The 13356-nt window shown below is 41.3% G+C and overlaps 1 protein-coding gene across 1 annotated transcript in view; it reads left to right on the top strand.

Annotated features, from left to right (window-relative positions):
* The window catches only part of LOC137082967 (zinc finger protein 804B), a 146838-nt gene extending 135147 nt beyond the window's left edge, over positions 1-11691 (top strand). Inside the window, exons 3-4 of the mRNA XM_067448575.1 lie at positions 7719-7849; positions 8006-11691. Coding sequence (XP_067304676.1) covers positions 7719-7849; positions 8006-11459 — 3585 coding nt within the window. The 3' untranslated portion in view covers positions 11460-11691. The remainder of the gene's footprint in view (positions 1-7718; positions 7850-8005) is intronic.
* Positions 11692-13356: the final 1665 nt, after the last annotated feature.

Raw genomic sequence — 13356 nt, 5'->3', positions numbered from 1 at the left:
ACTGACGTCTGTCTTGTTCGTCTCCATCTGATATTTGCGCGCCGCGCATGTTCTCTCCCGCGCCCCACGCGATCTATTCAATATTAGTCATTTCCGGATCGCGTTTTTTCCCCTACCCTCTTTGCATTAATGATTTATTTTTACTCAGTAACGGATGTGGTTTAAAATGTAGCGAAGTACAATACTTTAATCAAAATGTACTTAAGTAAAAGTAAAATTACAGATTTGTAAAACTACTTAGAAAAGTAGAAGTACACAGAAAAGCTACTCAATTACAGTAACGCGAGTAAATGTAATTCGTTACTTTACACCTCTGGATCTCCGTTCATCTTCGGAATGCAAATGAAGTTATTTTTGTTGAAATCCGATGGCTCAGAAAGCCTTTCATTGACACCAATGTCATTTCCTCTCTCAAGACCCATAAAAGGCACTAAAGACGTCGCTACAAAGTCCATCTCACTACAGTCATTCTACAATCATTTTATGAAGCAACGAGAATAGTTTTTGTGCGCAAAAAAAATGAAATAACGACTTGTATAGTGATGGGCCGATTTCAAAACAAAGTTTCGAACGTTATATGATGGGCTGATTTCAAAACAAAGTTTCGAATGTTATAAATCAGCGTATTGAGTCAGGATTCGAATTGCCAATGTCACGTGATTTCAGCAGTTGATAACCGTTCGAAACTTTGTTTTTTATTTTAGTAATTTTTTAGGGTTTTTTTGTGCACAAAAACTATTCTTGTCGCTTCATAAAATGATTGTAAAATCACTGTAGTGAGAGACTTTGTAACGCCGTCTTTAGTGCCTTTTATGGGTCTTGAGAGAGGAAACTACATCATGGAAATGACATCTTCATTTGTGTTCCGAAGATGAACGGAGGTCGGGTGTCGAACGACATGAGGGTAAGTAATTAATGAGAGAATTTTCATTTTTGGGTGAACTAACCCTTTTAATGGCACATCTGGATAATGCTGTTCTTCATCATTCAATCATCATTTGATGAATTAATGCTCTCATGATCAATAGAAAACATCCTTTTTAAATTAACAACACATGTAAATATGGATGAGGTAAATTGTGGCAGAGAAATAGAGCTGCAAATTGTAAAACAGTCATTTGTGTAACAAACATTTACATAAAAAGTATGTAATTTATGTAAAATACATATATTGACACATGAAGTGTGTTTGTGCTAAAAAGAAGAATGAGTGACTTAATTTAAATGGTTTTTAGTGCATTTGGTATCTAGTTAAACTTGATCACGGTTGGTTAGTGAATAAGATTTTGTACTAAAATAATGTGCGCAGAAGTGGTGCGACTAAGCTCATTTGTCCCATAGACAATGAGAGTAAAGGAAGAGCAGCATGGCTAACAGGGCAAGTTTTTTTTTCCTCCTCTTTATATCCCATCAGGTCAGCACCAATAAACACATCCAGTTTTAGAATTTTACAGAGGGTTAACCATGAAAAAGAGAACTAATGAAAACCTTATGCTGTGTGCAGTTCACAGCATTTTATTGTCTTTAAAATGCCATGCACATCGGCCTTAGTTTCCACTATAGTGCCTTTATATCCTCTGATATAGGCTCTTTACCCTGCACGTATTAATGGGATTCCTTTAAGGTCTATTAACGTGAGGATTTTGAGTAGCAACGTAAAACCTTTTGAGGTCTGTTATCTCAGCTGCTGAATCTCAGAGTAGTTGAGATGCAGATTTCAAAGGGATCTATGCTATATGAGATGCAAGATGCTGCATTACTACTGAATTAAGATTCAGAATAGCTACCGCACCTAAAGCTTTATAAAAGTCTCTTAATGGGCTTTTTTTTTTTACATCGCAGTGAAAAGACACACAAGTCAATAATACACTAAAGGGTCTATCCTTACACATCAAATGCAGACAAACCTCTGTTCTTTCAAATTGATTAATCTGTCAGTCTTAGATCATTAGGACACAACAGAATTGATTTAATGGATTGGAGGTCGGAGGTCAATTAGACCCTCTCATCACCTCCAGTTCTCATTAATCCCAACACAACTCAGGGTTAAAGTGTAAATTTGTGAGTTACAGTCCGCAAGAACAACTGTAGTACTTTATACAACAAGGACTGTATAACAAGGTTTGGAAAATTCGAGGATCCTTTTTACATCTTTATGTTAAATGTTTTTGATTCTTTCAAAGTTAGTATGATCAGAGGGCACGAGTTCTTTTTGACAGTTTAAAATATAGTTTCCTTTGGATGGTTCAGATATTCTTTTGTTCTTTCTTATCTGTCAATTATTCATGAGGCAGATGTTTCATTGAAATTTCAAATTATCTTCTGAAGGGCGAAATCTAAGGCATCATGAATATGAGAATATCCAAAGCTAATTATGAGTAGAGCATTTAGACATGCTCATCAACGTTAGCGGCAAATACTTTAATGTGTCTTATCAATCATATCAGTCATGGAGTTATTTTATACCATAAACATCTCATTGTCAAAACCATCATTGTGTTTCCAGGCTGTAAAAAAATGATGGATGGAGAAAGAGAGCGAGCGAGAGTAGTGCTTTCTAAAGTAGCACTTGATTAAAATTAGAGGCTGACCTGTTTTTTTATTTATTTATTTTACGCATATTTCTAAAAATGTATTACTCAGTAGTTGTTTTTCCTAAGCTCAGGAGACTGTTATAATTCTCACGTATCTCTCATTGTAGTATTAATAACATTTTAGATGTTTTCCCAAAAAAGTATTAGAAGAAATAAAAATAGACACAAATGAGACATGAGAAATATTTTTGTGAAAAAGAGTCAAAAATGTTTATTGTTTAATCTTTATCTCTTTCAAGACTCCATTATATGAATGTTTTGATGCTCAGAGGGTGCTCTTTTTAAGCTCAGGAGACTTAGTTGAGATTCTCAAATATCTCTAATTTTAGAATCAACAATGTTTCAAAAGTTTCTCCTAAAATTTCCTAAGGAGAAATAAATGTAGACACAAATAAGACATGAGAAAGTTCTAAGAGAAAGGAGTCTAACATGATAATGGACTGTGAAAAACATTGAGATCTATTTATTGTCTTGCAGAGGTTGCTCTTTCATTTTATATATATTTTTATGACATTGGGGTTTTTCACCTTTAATATACAGGACAGTAGGAGGAGATACAGGAAACAATGGAAGAGGCGAGAAGGGAACAGGGGACAGTGAAGGGAACCTCTGACAGAAGTTTCTCTAAGCTCAGGATACTAAGTCAGCTCACTCTCTTATATGTTTTTTTTAGGTATCATCAAATTAGTCTTTTGCTGAGGAACCGAGTATGTGGTGAATTGGCACCCCAGCAGGGTACAGAGGACATGGTGACAGGACTTGGCGTCTCCGTTCCCTCCTTCAGGGAATGAGGGTTACATATGTAACCGAGACGTTCCCATTCAGTCGGTCACTCTGGACGCCACGTCGGAGTACCGACGAATAGGAATCCCTACCAAAGTGCCTTGGCCTGTGCCCCCTCCAATGCCCTGTGTGAGCCTCCTGAGCTCTTACCTGATGAGACGGGGCTCACAGAGAGAAGTCTATTACTGCTGTTCTGCATAACCTGCTCAGTGACTTTTAGATTAACACTGGGAAAGCGTGCCCTAATGGGGGGCCGCTGCTGAACCCACATCATACCCAGAGGGAGTTATGTGGAGACAGAGCTGAGCCGTAGCCCGCCGCCGTGAGGGGGCTCCATGCCAATGCTGAAGCGGTCTCATATGAAGCGAGGTGGAATGCAGGCACAGGCCTGGGGCAGCTGTCTAATGGAGGCGGCCCACAGTGAGGTGTGTGTGTGCTGTGCAACACATATCTGATTCCACGGAGGGCAGAGGGTCCGCGATGAGGCTGTGGTGCGTCCCTGGCATTTGACTGTGGTGCGTCTGGCATTTGACAGGCCACAACTCTCCGAGCCCCCTGAGGACACAGAGATAGAGGAGAATTTGGGTACCATTGGTTGTGACCAGTGGCAGAACAGAATTTAGACTCAAAACATTCCCCGCTCTGCCATCTTCCGGGGGGAAAAAGCAGCCTCGCCCATCTCAGAGGTCATTTTTAATCGAACGCTTAAACAGCAGTAAAGACGGGGGGCGTCGTCTTCCTGCAGTGGACACAGTAGAGCAGTCTGTGCCAGATTTTTATTTTTTTTGCAGGGGGCGACTGCTAAGAACTGCTGGGCTCAGTTCTCGATAGTGTCGCCAAAATATCCACCTCGTGAGATGGGCGCATCGTGAAGCATACTTTGACGACCACTTTTGACGGCGAGCCAGGGGGCGTTTCTGGATCACGGAGGTGGACATCGTCTGGCCGAGGGCCTGCGCCATGACCTGATCATGGTTAGTCAACATGCACAACTCAACCCAGATTTAGAACTACCCTTGTGCATTAAGAGTGCAGGGCAGAGGTGGTTTGCATACAGCCACCCCACCTAGGAGGGTAGTGAGAGAGGAAAACCTAATGCAGTTCTGGACCCTTTGGCATTCCATATCCAAAGTAGTTCCATACTGACAAGTTTTACATGCACATCTGGGATTAACTCTAAATCTGATTCAGCAAAGCACACACCATTATAGTGGGCTCAGCATCATCTTCATTCCCAGAGCACAAAAACCCTCTCACCGATGCAGCGATTGACATTGATCCTCAGCTGGAGCCCTGAATGAAATGCTAGGTTCCCCCATAAGAAGGACCAGCTATTCCCACCAGTAGATGCACAGCTTGCAGTGCGCTAAAGGGGGAGTTGCCCTAGGGGGTTGGTTTCCCAAAGAAGCTCACCAACTAAGGTCACCCCAGCTTTTACACCGAAGTAGACCTCTCCTGTTGCCAGGGAGGGCGCTACAATGGGAAATAGGCAATGGGACAGTGCAAAAAGCGCCAAGCAAGTTCTGGGTTGCTGTGACAACCCGCGCTGCAGCTTAGCAGATGGCACACAACACGTAGAGAATCTCCACGATCTCCGCATTCTTCCAGAGTGTCCAGCAGACCTGCGGCTGTGCTTTTACACACGAGCTGCGGCTGGCCGACAACAAAGGGGACTAAAGCTTCCCGGAGAAAGAAGAGTCGCGACTGGCGTGCATACGTGGTCATGTTCTCACTTTTTCTAAAACATGAGCCTCACATTGGCTCACGTGATTTGAGTTTCGCTCTAGAACCTCAGTTAAGAGAACACAGTGAGCATCGATGCACCCTGACTTTTGTATTGTGGGACTTTTTAGGGAGCGAATGTTTCTGCACTGGAAGGATTCTGTGATTGAGACAGCCCTTAAAATGGCCGACTCCCTGATCAGTGAAGTTTGACCTGTGAGACCACCAGGGTCTTTAAGCTCAAGCTAAAATTATGAGCACGGTGCATGATGTTGTTTAGATCTCTTCTAAACTTTAGAGGAGATCATTGTGAGAATGTTTGAGTTTTATCTCAGGAGACTCAGGAGATGCAAAAGTCTCCATTTGATGTTAAAGTAACCTAATTTTCGTCTAGGAGAAACATTTGGTATGTTAAAAAGATCTCACTTTTGATTTTTCTTTAATATGGGTGGCATCTCTAATAGCTTAATGGGAAATAAAGACAAATAATTTTAAATAATGATTAAATGATGATTAAGATACATAATTCAAATTATTATATTTTATTTTGTAGGCTACTTTACATGAATGTGCTATATTTGCATGTGCTATGATTTTGTTATACTTTTGGAGTGGTACATTGTTAGCTTAGCAACATGCATCCTTTAAATACTAACATAATTTGAATCTAGATCAATTAAAATTCCTTGTGTGCTTTTAGTGTGGTAAACAGAACTGCTATTTCTATGATAAAACTATGTACTGTAGTGCTTTCCAAAGTTCCATAACTGGTAGATGCTGCTGATTTTGCATTCCACTACGCTGGAAAAAATAATTTCCATTATTTTTCAATGTAAGCATGCAATAGATAAACATATTTGACCTTTGTGCTTTTAAGAAAATGTAACTAATTTAAAAAACGCACCTCAAGACCTTGCATTTTTTTTCCATTCCACTGGTCAGTGTCTTGTGCAAATGCAACAACACACTTAAAAAGGCAGCTTCTTGTGTAGTCTTTATGCAGTGATGCAGCTCTCTATTTTGGTTTTGTTACAGGTCTGTGATATTATTAAGGGATTTTTTTTTTAAAATATAAAACAGCACTCACATTCTGCCTTTGTGTTGATAAGCAAAGGTCAGAATCTAAAGACAATCCCTGCCTCTCAATCAGCTCCCTAGTTCACTAGTCAGGGCACTGATTAGGACATAAGTCAATGGGCTCACTCCCTGAACAGTGCCCTGACAACTGAACCAGGGAGCAGATTGAGACGTACCCAATGTAAATCTTGTCTATCATTTTCCTCATTCTCTCCGAGTGCCTTTTTCTCCCCTATTTAAAATACTTTTATATGTACATGTATGTTAATTTGAGATGCTTCCACAAAATGAATCTCAACTCTTCTGTTTAGAATCTCTCTTGATGATAATGAATAGAGAAAATATGTGCTAATAGTTTGACATCGTATCAGCAATCTGTTTATAAATAAAAAGTATTTACTCAATTAGCAGTTTTTAAATAGTTTTTCTGAAAATGGTTTGTGTCTTTTAAAGCTGAATTTGCTCATCCACCACATCAATGTTGTTTTTGGAAGGTGGGGGGTTTTATGAGCAGACGCTGACATTTTTGTGGTTCCTCTGGTGTGTGTATACTGTGAAAACTCTTCTCTGTAGCTCCCTTGAAGCAGGCATCATTAGTGTGTTTTGCTGTGTAAAGTCAGCAGCCTCTGTTGGGAGTTAGCCTGCTAACGTCTCACAGATACACTTTTTTTTTTTTTTGGCCCTGTCAGTGCTTGTCACCATGCAGCAGAGGGGAACTGTCCTCCTTTTGGCACTCCCTTCACACCACCAACAAAATCTTGGTATGGTTTGTGCATGCATGTGATCACAAAAATAAAAGAGTTTCGGTAAAATGAAGGTGCTTTGAGTTTGTGACACACCAGTGATAGCTCATTTCCACATTTTGACCAATACCAATTAAAGACAACTGTGTGTTTTTTCCTTACATTTATGTGTGATTGTTTTATTACCCGACCAAATTAAAAACTTGTCACCTGTGTACTAGGGGAGAGAGGGGATGCAGTGAGTTACTTTTACATTGCCTCTCACGAGACAAGACAAATATGGCTTTCTCTTTTATTTCCCTGCTGAGTGAAGTCAAAGGTGTTTGGTTGTGTTCATGTGACTTTTCATTCATGTTTCCTGAATGAATTCCGGCACCACTGACACTTTTATTGTTTTGTGATTGTATTTTGACTTTGCTGATTTTATGTTTACTTTGCTCCAATGTTTTTCTCCTCTGCCCTAAAGGGATAGAGTGATAAATAGACAGGCATCCATCAGTGGGGTCTATGCCTTTTCATAGGAGACTTTTATGTGGGAAATTGATTGACTGGTACATTAACAGAAGCATTAGAAAGAGATGTTTTTGTTTCTTGTTTAAATCAAATGTATTGTAAGGCTGTTTTGGATTGATCTGCCTCAATTGAACCCCAGGTTAAACCTGGATTGATGTTTCTTTTCCTCCTCACTAAACCTTCTTTATGTCCTTTATCCAAGCCAAACAAATGCTGTTTTCATGGAAAGCCTTAGGTTTTCAGAATTTCTTATCTCTCATTGTCATCTACCTGTTTTGTCTTACAGAGGCTGAAAGAGTTGAAGCAGAGAGAATTTGCTCGTAACGTCTCCTCCAAGTCCTGGAAAGATGATAAAAAGCAAAAGAGAGCTCTGAAACGACTGCACCATCTTGCACAACTCAAACAGCAAAGAGACCGGTAAATCATTATACACTTTTATCGACTTTATAGCGCAGTAAATGCATTCTTTATATAAAGCATGCACTATACAGTATATCAGACTTAAAGACAGATAGATCTTTCAGCTCAGATGCACTGCCTAATTATAACATTGCCTTCTGTTCTTGCCAACAGTGATGACAGGAAAGTTCCAAAGTTAAGGACAACAAACAAGGATAGGGATCCAGTTCAAATCCATTCTGCTGGCAGTAGCAAGTTTGACACGAAACCAACAGCATCCTTGGTTCAAAACTCAACTCCTATTACTACAAAAACCTCATTGAAGGGCTTGTCCTCCACTCTTATGCCCACACATCAGCAGCCATGCCACAAAAAACACCCCTTACCGACAAAATCCTCTGCAGGACACCGGAGCCCCAGGGCAGGAGTCTCATTCTGTTTTTCCAGACGCGCTCAATTAAAGCTTGACTCCTGTGCGTCTGTGTTTAGTGATGGACTCGAGGAGGCCAGTGACTATCAAGAGCTCCAGCGCCACAAGCACAGACTCGCCCTGGAGGCCCTTTGGTCTTGCTCGAGCTCACCCAGATCCCCAAATAATGATGACCATGATCTGTCACGTGATCCACCAACTCCGGGCTGGGCGGATGGAGACTCTCAAACACCTCAACTGGAAGCACAAGCAAAACATGTGGAGAGCCCTGAAATTCAGGCAAACCATAGCACAAGTCAGCCAGAGAAGCTGGGGTGTCCTGACACACACAGTCCTGGAGCAGACTGGAAGCCAGCTGGTTTAGATGACAGATTGCTTGATGGGGGGCAGAGGCCCAGGGCAGAGGGGGCTTATGGGGGATCAGAGGAGAGAGAATGCCTCAAGTGCCCTGGCCCTATTGTTTACACAGATGGACAGGGTACCGTGGCCCAAGGCCAAAACCAAATACAAAAAGGCTCACACCACCATACACAGAAAAGCAGCGAACAGGGTATTATGCAGAATGGGAAGGATTGTATATCAGAAAAAGAGACAGAGGAGTATAAAATACACAGAGTGTGCAAGGATGAAAATACAGGTTATTTCCTTAATGTAGTCAGCAAGGACGGAAGTGTGACAAAATGGCCTTTTGAGCTGGTGCAATACACTTCCGACGAGCCACGCATATCTTACAGCTGTAACCCTCTCTACTACTATTTAAAACACAAGGATGGAAAAGACGAAAGCACAAAGGCTGAGGGGACAGATCTCTGTGTTGTTGACAAGTTCGCAGGCCAGAATGACAGAGCTAAACCACAAACACAGGATGTTCCAGGAGATAAATTAGGCATTTTAAAACCAAAGAAACCCAACCACAGGAGAAAGGGAAAAAAACATAGGCATAAATTAGATGCTGTCAGGATCCGGCAAGCGGGATGCACATTCAAAACCTCCTCGCAGACAGAAGCAGGAGGACACTTTGAATTCCAATGCACTCCTACCGACATGTCACAAAACAAGCAAGCCTGCACTGAGAGGAGGCACAAACTGGGGAAGAGGAAAAGATCAGTGAGAGATGAGACTTCAAATGAAAGTGACACCCCAGAGCACAGCCTCAAAAGCATTGTTGTAAGCACGCTTTCCGCCCCGGTTCGTAAAAGGAAGAAATGTCAAACGATGAGGGGGCTTGTGTCTGCGCTGCGCTTGGTAAGGCGGAGGCCTTTGCCATATTCTGTTCACAACACAACAGGAAGAGAAGATAATTATCGCTGGTATGACAACACCTATGAGTCAAAGAGGGATGTCATCTCAACTCCCTCTAGTGACAAATCTGGGTCGTGGAGTGGCCCGTCAGACTTGACCTCAGATGGAGAATGGCCTGTGTACGACATGGGGAGATGCTCCACCTCACCAAGATCAAACTATCTATACCCTTTGAGAAAGGGGCACAGTCAGCCCAGGTCTTGCATTAGAAGTTCCTCTTACAGTGTTCCTCACTACAGTTATAGTCCATGGAGAGATTTCGAACATACAGGAGACAGTTGGGATTACACAGACTCTTACATCCACAATAAACGGAAATATTCAACAATATATAACTGTCCAGAGCAGCAAGAGAGATACAGCATCAGAAGGCACAAAAAAATTGTTGAGGAAAATAAACACAGAGAGCACAGATTTCAAAATGCTGGCAGGCAGTTGTTTTATCGAGTCTATGACAGTCCTGAACCTCAAGAGGATGTCAGGGATTGGTGGGACGAAAGGCTTAGCCCTGTAGGTAGGAGGTACCGGGAGAGGGAAGAATTTCCTTGGTCAAGTCCAGAAAGAAGTGAAGACAGATGGTATAACAAGCCAGTGTATATTCGTAGCCCCAGTTCCTCTAGTAGCATTAGCATCTCTGATCTTAGTTCAGACTGGTTGTCTAATTCCCATATTAGGTCATCTCCAACTGGACAGAGTCAGAAACATTGCAGTCATTCGGGGTGGCCATATGAGAGATTGGTGAAGACCAAATCATCCCATTCTCCTCTTAGAAAGAGGAGTCGCTCACCCCCATTAGCTACAAGTAACCATACAGCTCAGCCTAATTCCTTACAGTCAGGTGTAGGAAAGGAAGAAGTTGCACACAAATCTAACCCCATGCCAACAAACCAGTTGGTTGAGAAGGGTCCTAAAGTGAAGAAAGCAAATGTCAGTCTCTCACTTCCGCTAATTGGTAAATTACCCTCTATTAAGAAAGGTGCAAGAAAATTAGGGATTAATAAAGATGCAAGTGCCAGTATTAGTAACCAGGTTCAAACATCTTCAACTGTCCCATCAAATCAACAATTTATACCTCAAATTAACAGCAAGAACACTCAAGAACACTTACAACACAGAGATGGGCAAAAATCCAGCACATCCCATGCTTGTCTTGAAATTGCCAATGAGGACAGATCAACAGAAACGCATTCTGCTTTAGCTCTGGATCCAGACAAGACTTTGTCACAAAAACGTAACATCAGAGACCAAGCGGATAATGCAGTAATTACAGGGATTCACTGCCCAAAATGCACCACCCCTCCCCTTTCTGAGCAACCAATCACCTTCACCGATGATGAGATTGAGAAGTACAAATTGCTTCAACTCCAGGCCCAGCAGCACATGCAGCAGCGGCAGCACTTTCAAGAGCAAGTATCTGTGGACATGACCCATTTACCAGTACCAACTCCAGAGCCGTCTGACCAGACAACGCTTTCAGCCTGTCTACCATATAACATACTTCAGCCCTCTTCTCCACCCTCTTCTATTGCTCCTCACTCTTCGCCTCTTGCCATGCTACCACCCCTTCATCCCACCCTCTCACCGCCCCAATTTCCCCGTCCAATTCGTGCTGCCTTTTTTCCAGTGCCGCCTGCTACTGTGTTGGCAGCTCAACCCCTCCACCTGATTCCAGCCTCATCCTTCCACCCAGTTCACCCTCACCATCATGTTCCTGGATTGACTCTCCACCCCCTGCCTCCCACTTCTCTGCTCCCTGCAATGCTCAGTCCAATGCCCATGGCTGCTGCTGCTGCAGCTGCCGTTGCTGCTGCTGCCAGCACTCTGCAGATCCACCCCCTACTACACCCTCTGTTTCACAGCCAGGACCTTCAGCACCACCCTGGACCAACCAGCTAGCTCTGGTCAGAATTAGAGGGGAAAGGAGAATAAGAAAGAAAAGAGTTCTGACATGAAATGTCCTATAAGACCCCTCCAAATGTGCTGTGAACTGCTTTCTACGATTCTCCTCGCAGCCAAAGTTCCGGTTGATTAGTGATTTATGTTTGTTTAATCTCTGTGTATTGCAGTGTCAACTCAAAGATAGCAAGACTTTTTAGTTTTTACTTTCATCCCATTCTTTATACATCCATTGTGTTTATACATCCCTGCATTAATACATAGATGAACATCTCCTGCCTCACCACACTGTGATTTATCAGCAGTTGAGCCCATTCAGCAGTTGGCTGAAATTAAGCATAACCTTAAATCAAATTAGAATGTTAATGCCCTTTTCAATTAGTAATAAGTATAATTACCATATTTTTATAGTTATGCTACACAGCACGTATTCAAAGGGTTTTATTTATGAAGAACTAGGGGAAATATCCTTGAGCAAACTTAAACTGACTAAGCAAAAAGTACATGAAACTTCAGAATGATTCAAAATAAAAAGCAGAATTTTTCATTACACTGTTTTTTAAATATGCAAATTTACATGATCATTTGGTGCAGAAACACAGCATGTGATTGAGCTATTGCATCTCTTAATGGATTTAGCAGTGTTCACCACTTCAGGTGAAGACACCCTGTTTTTTTTCTGTGCTGTTAGTAGGGTAGAGTAAGTTTGGACTTACTCAGCTGTAGTGTGGACATGCAATAATGTTTTTTTTTTTTTCAATATATTTAAAGTGTAAAATTTTGAATTGTATTTATGTATTCATACTTTGTAATGTAAGTAATAACAAATAACATGCACTTGATTGTTCATACATGTTTTAAATGCTTTTTATTCACTCTTATTTTGGTAGAGCCAAACATCATTTCATCTGTAAGATAATGTCATGGGAATAATAAATTAAATGTCATTTCAAGAAATGACAGCTTTGTCATTACTAGTGTCTTTGAGGTCTAGATGTTGACTTTAGGCTTTTAAAACTCTGGACTATTAGACTTTGGAAGACAGGGAGCAGCATTTGGAATTTGGCCTGGAGGAGGATTGTGGCTGAACTGGCATTTACCCACCTTTAAAAAAAAACACGAAAATGGCATACCATGTCAAATCCAGTGAATGTTAACACACCTCCATTTCAAATGAGCAGTGCTTCACTGCTCAGATCTGAGGGACTGGGATTTGTGTCAATGATGCTTCTCATTGCCAGCAGTGGCCCAATAACACAACTGCACATTTGCACTAATTAACTCTCTCCGGTACAAGTCTTCTGCTCTGGCAAGCAGGAGCTCTACTCTGCAGTCTCTCACTGGCACTAAACGGATTGGTGATTCATATTTTTAAAATCTAAATCAAACTGTGCTGGGCCTGTATTTTAATAAATACAGAATGATGAAGGCAAAAGTTGTGTCCTGCTAGATAGGTGACTTGAATTCAAATGCAGTGTTAAATTCTTATGTAAAAAATATTCTGGGGGAGCTGACATGTCACATTCGATTGATATATTGTGAGTTCATTGAGTGGGATGTTTTTCTCTTTTTGAGTGCACTTCATGTTGGAAATGCAGGGTGATAACTAAAGATTTCAATGATGGTCTTAAGTTAATAATAAAACAGAAAGTATCCAACAAAATACATGTCTCTAGCAAGCATAAGGCTGAAGAATCAACCCAATCTCACAGCAATTGGTATGAATTTTATGAGGTGGCTAATTCGTATATATTTGTACGACCTCCCTCTTTTAATAAATCATACATAGACCAGTTGCCTACCCTTAACCCTGTCCCTAAACCTACCAATCACATTGGTTTAGACAAATCATACGGATTCATAGAGTGAGGTTGTAAAAATGGGTAATGAGGACCCG

The sequence above is a fragment of the Pseudorasbora parva genome, chromosome 7 (genome assembly GCF_024679245.1).
Source record: "Pseudorasbora parva isolate DD20220531a chromosome 7, ASM2467924v1, whole genome shotgun sequence".
Lineage (NCBI taxonomy): Eukaryota > Metazoa > Chordata > Actinopteri > Cypriniformes > Gobionidae > Pseudorasbora > Pseudorasbora parva.
Note: the sequence above shows the minus strand (reverse complement) of the source record. Positions and strands in the feature narration are given on the sequence as shown.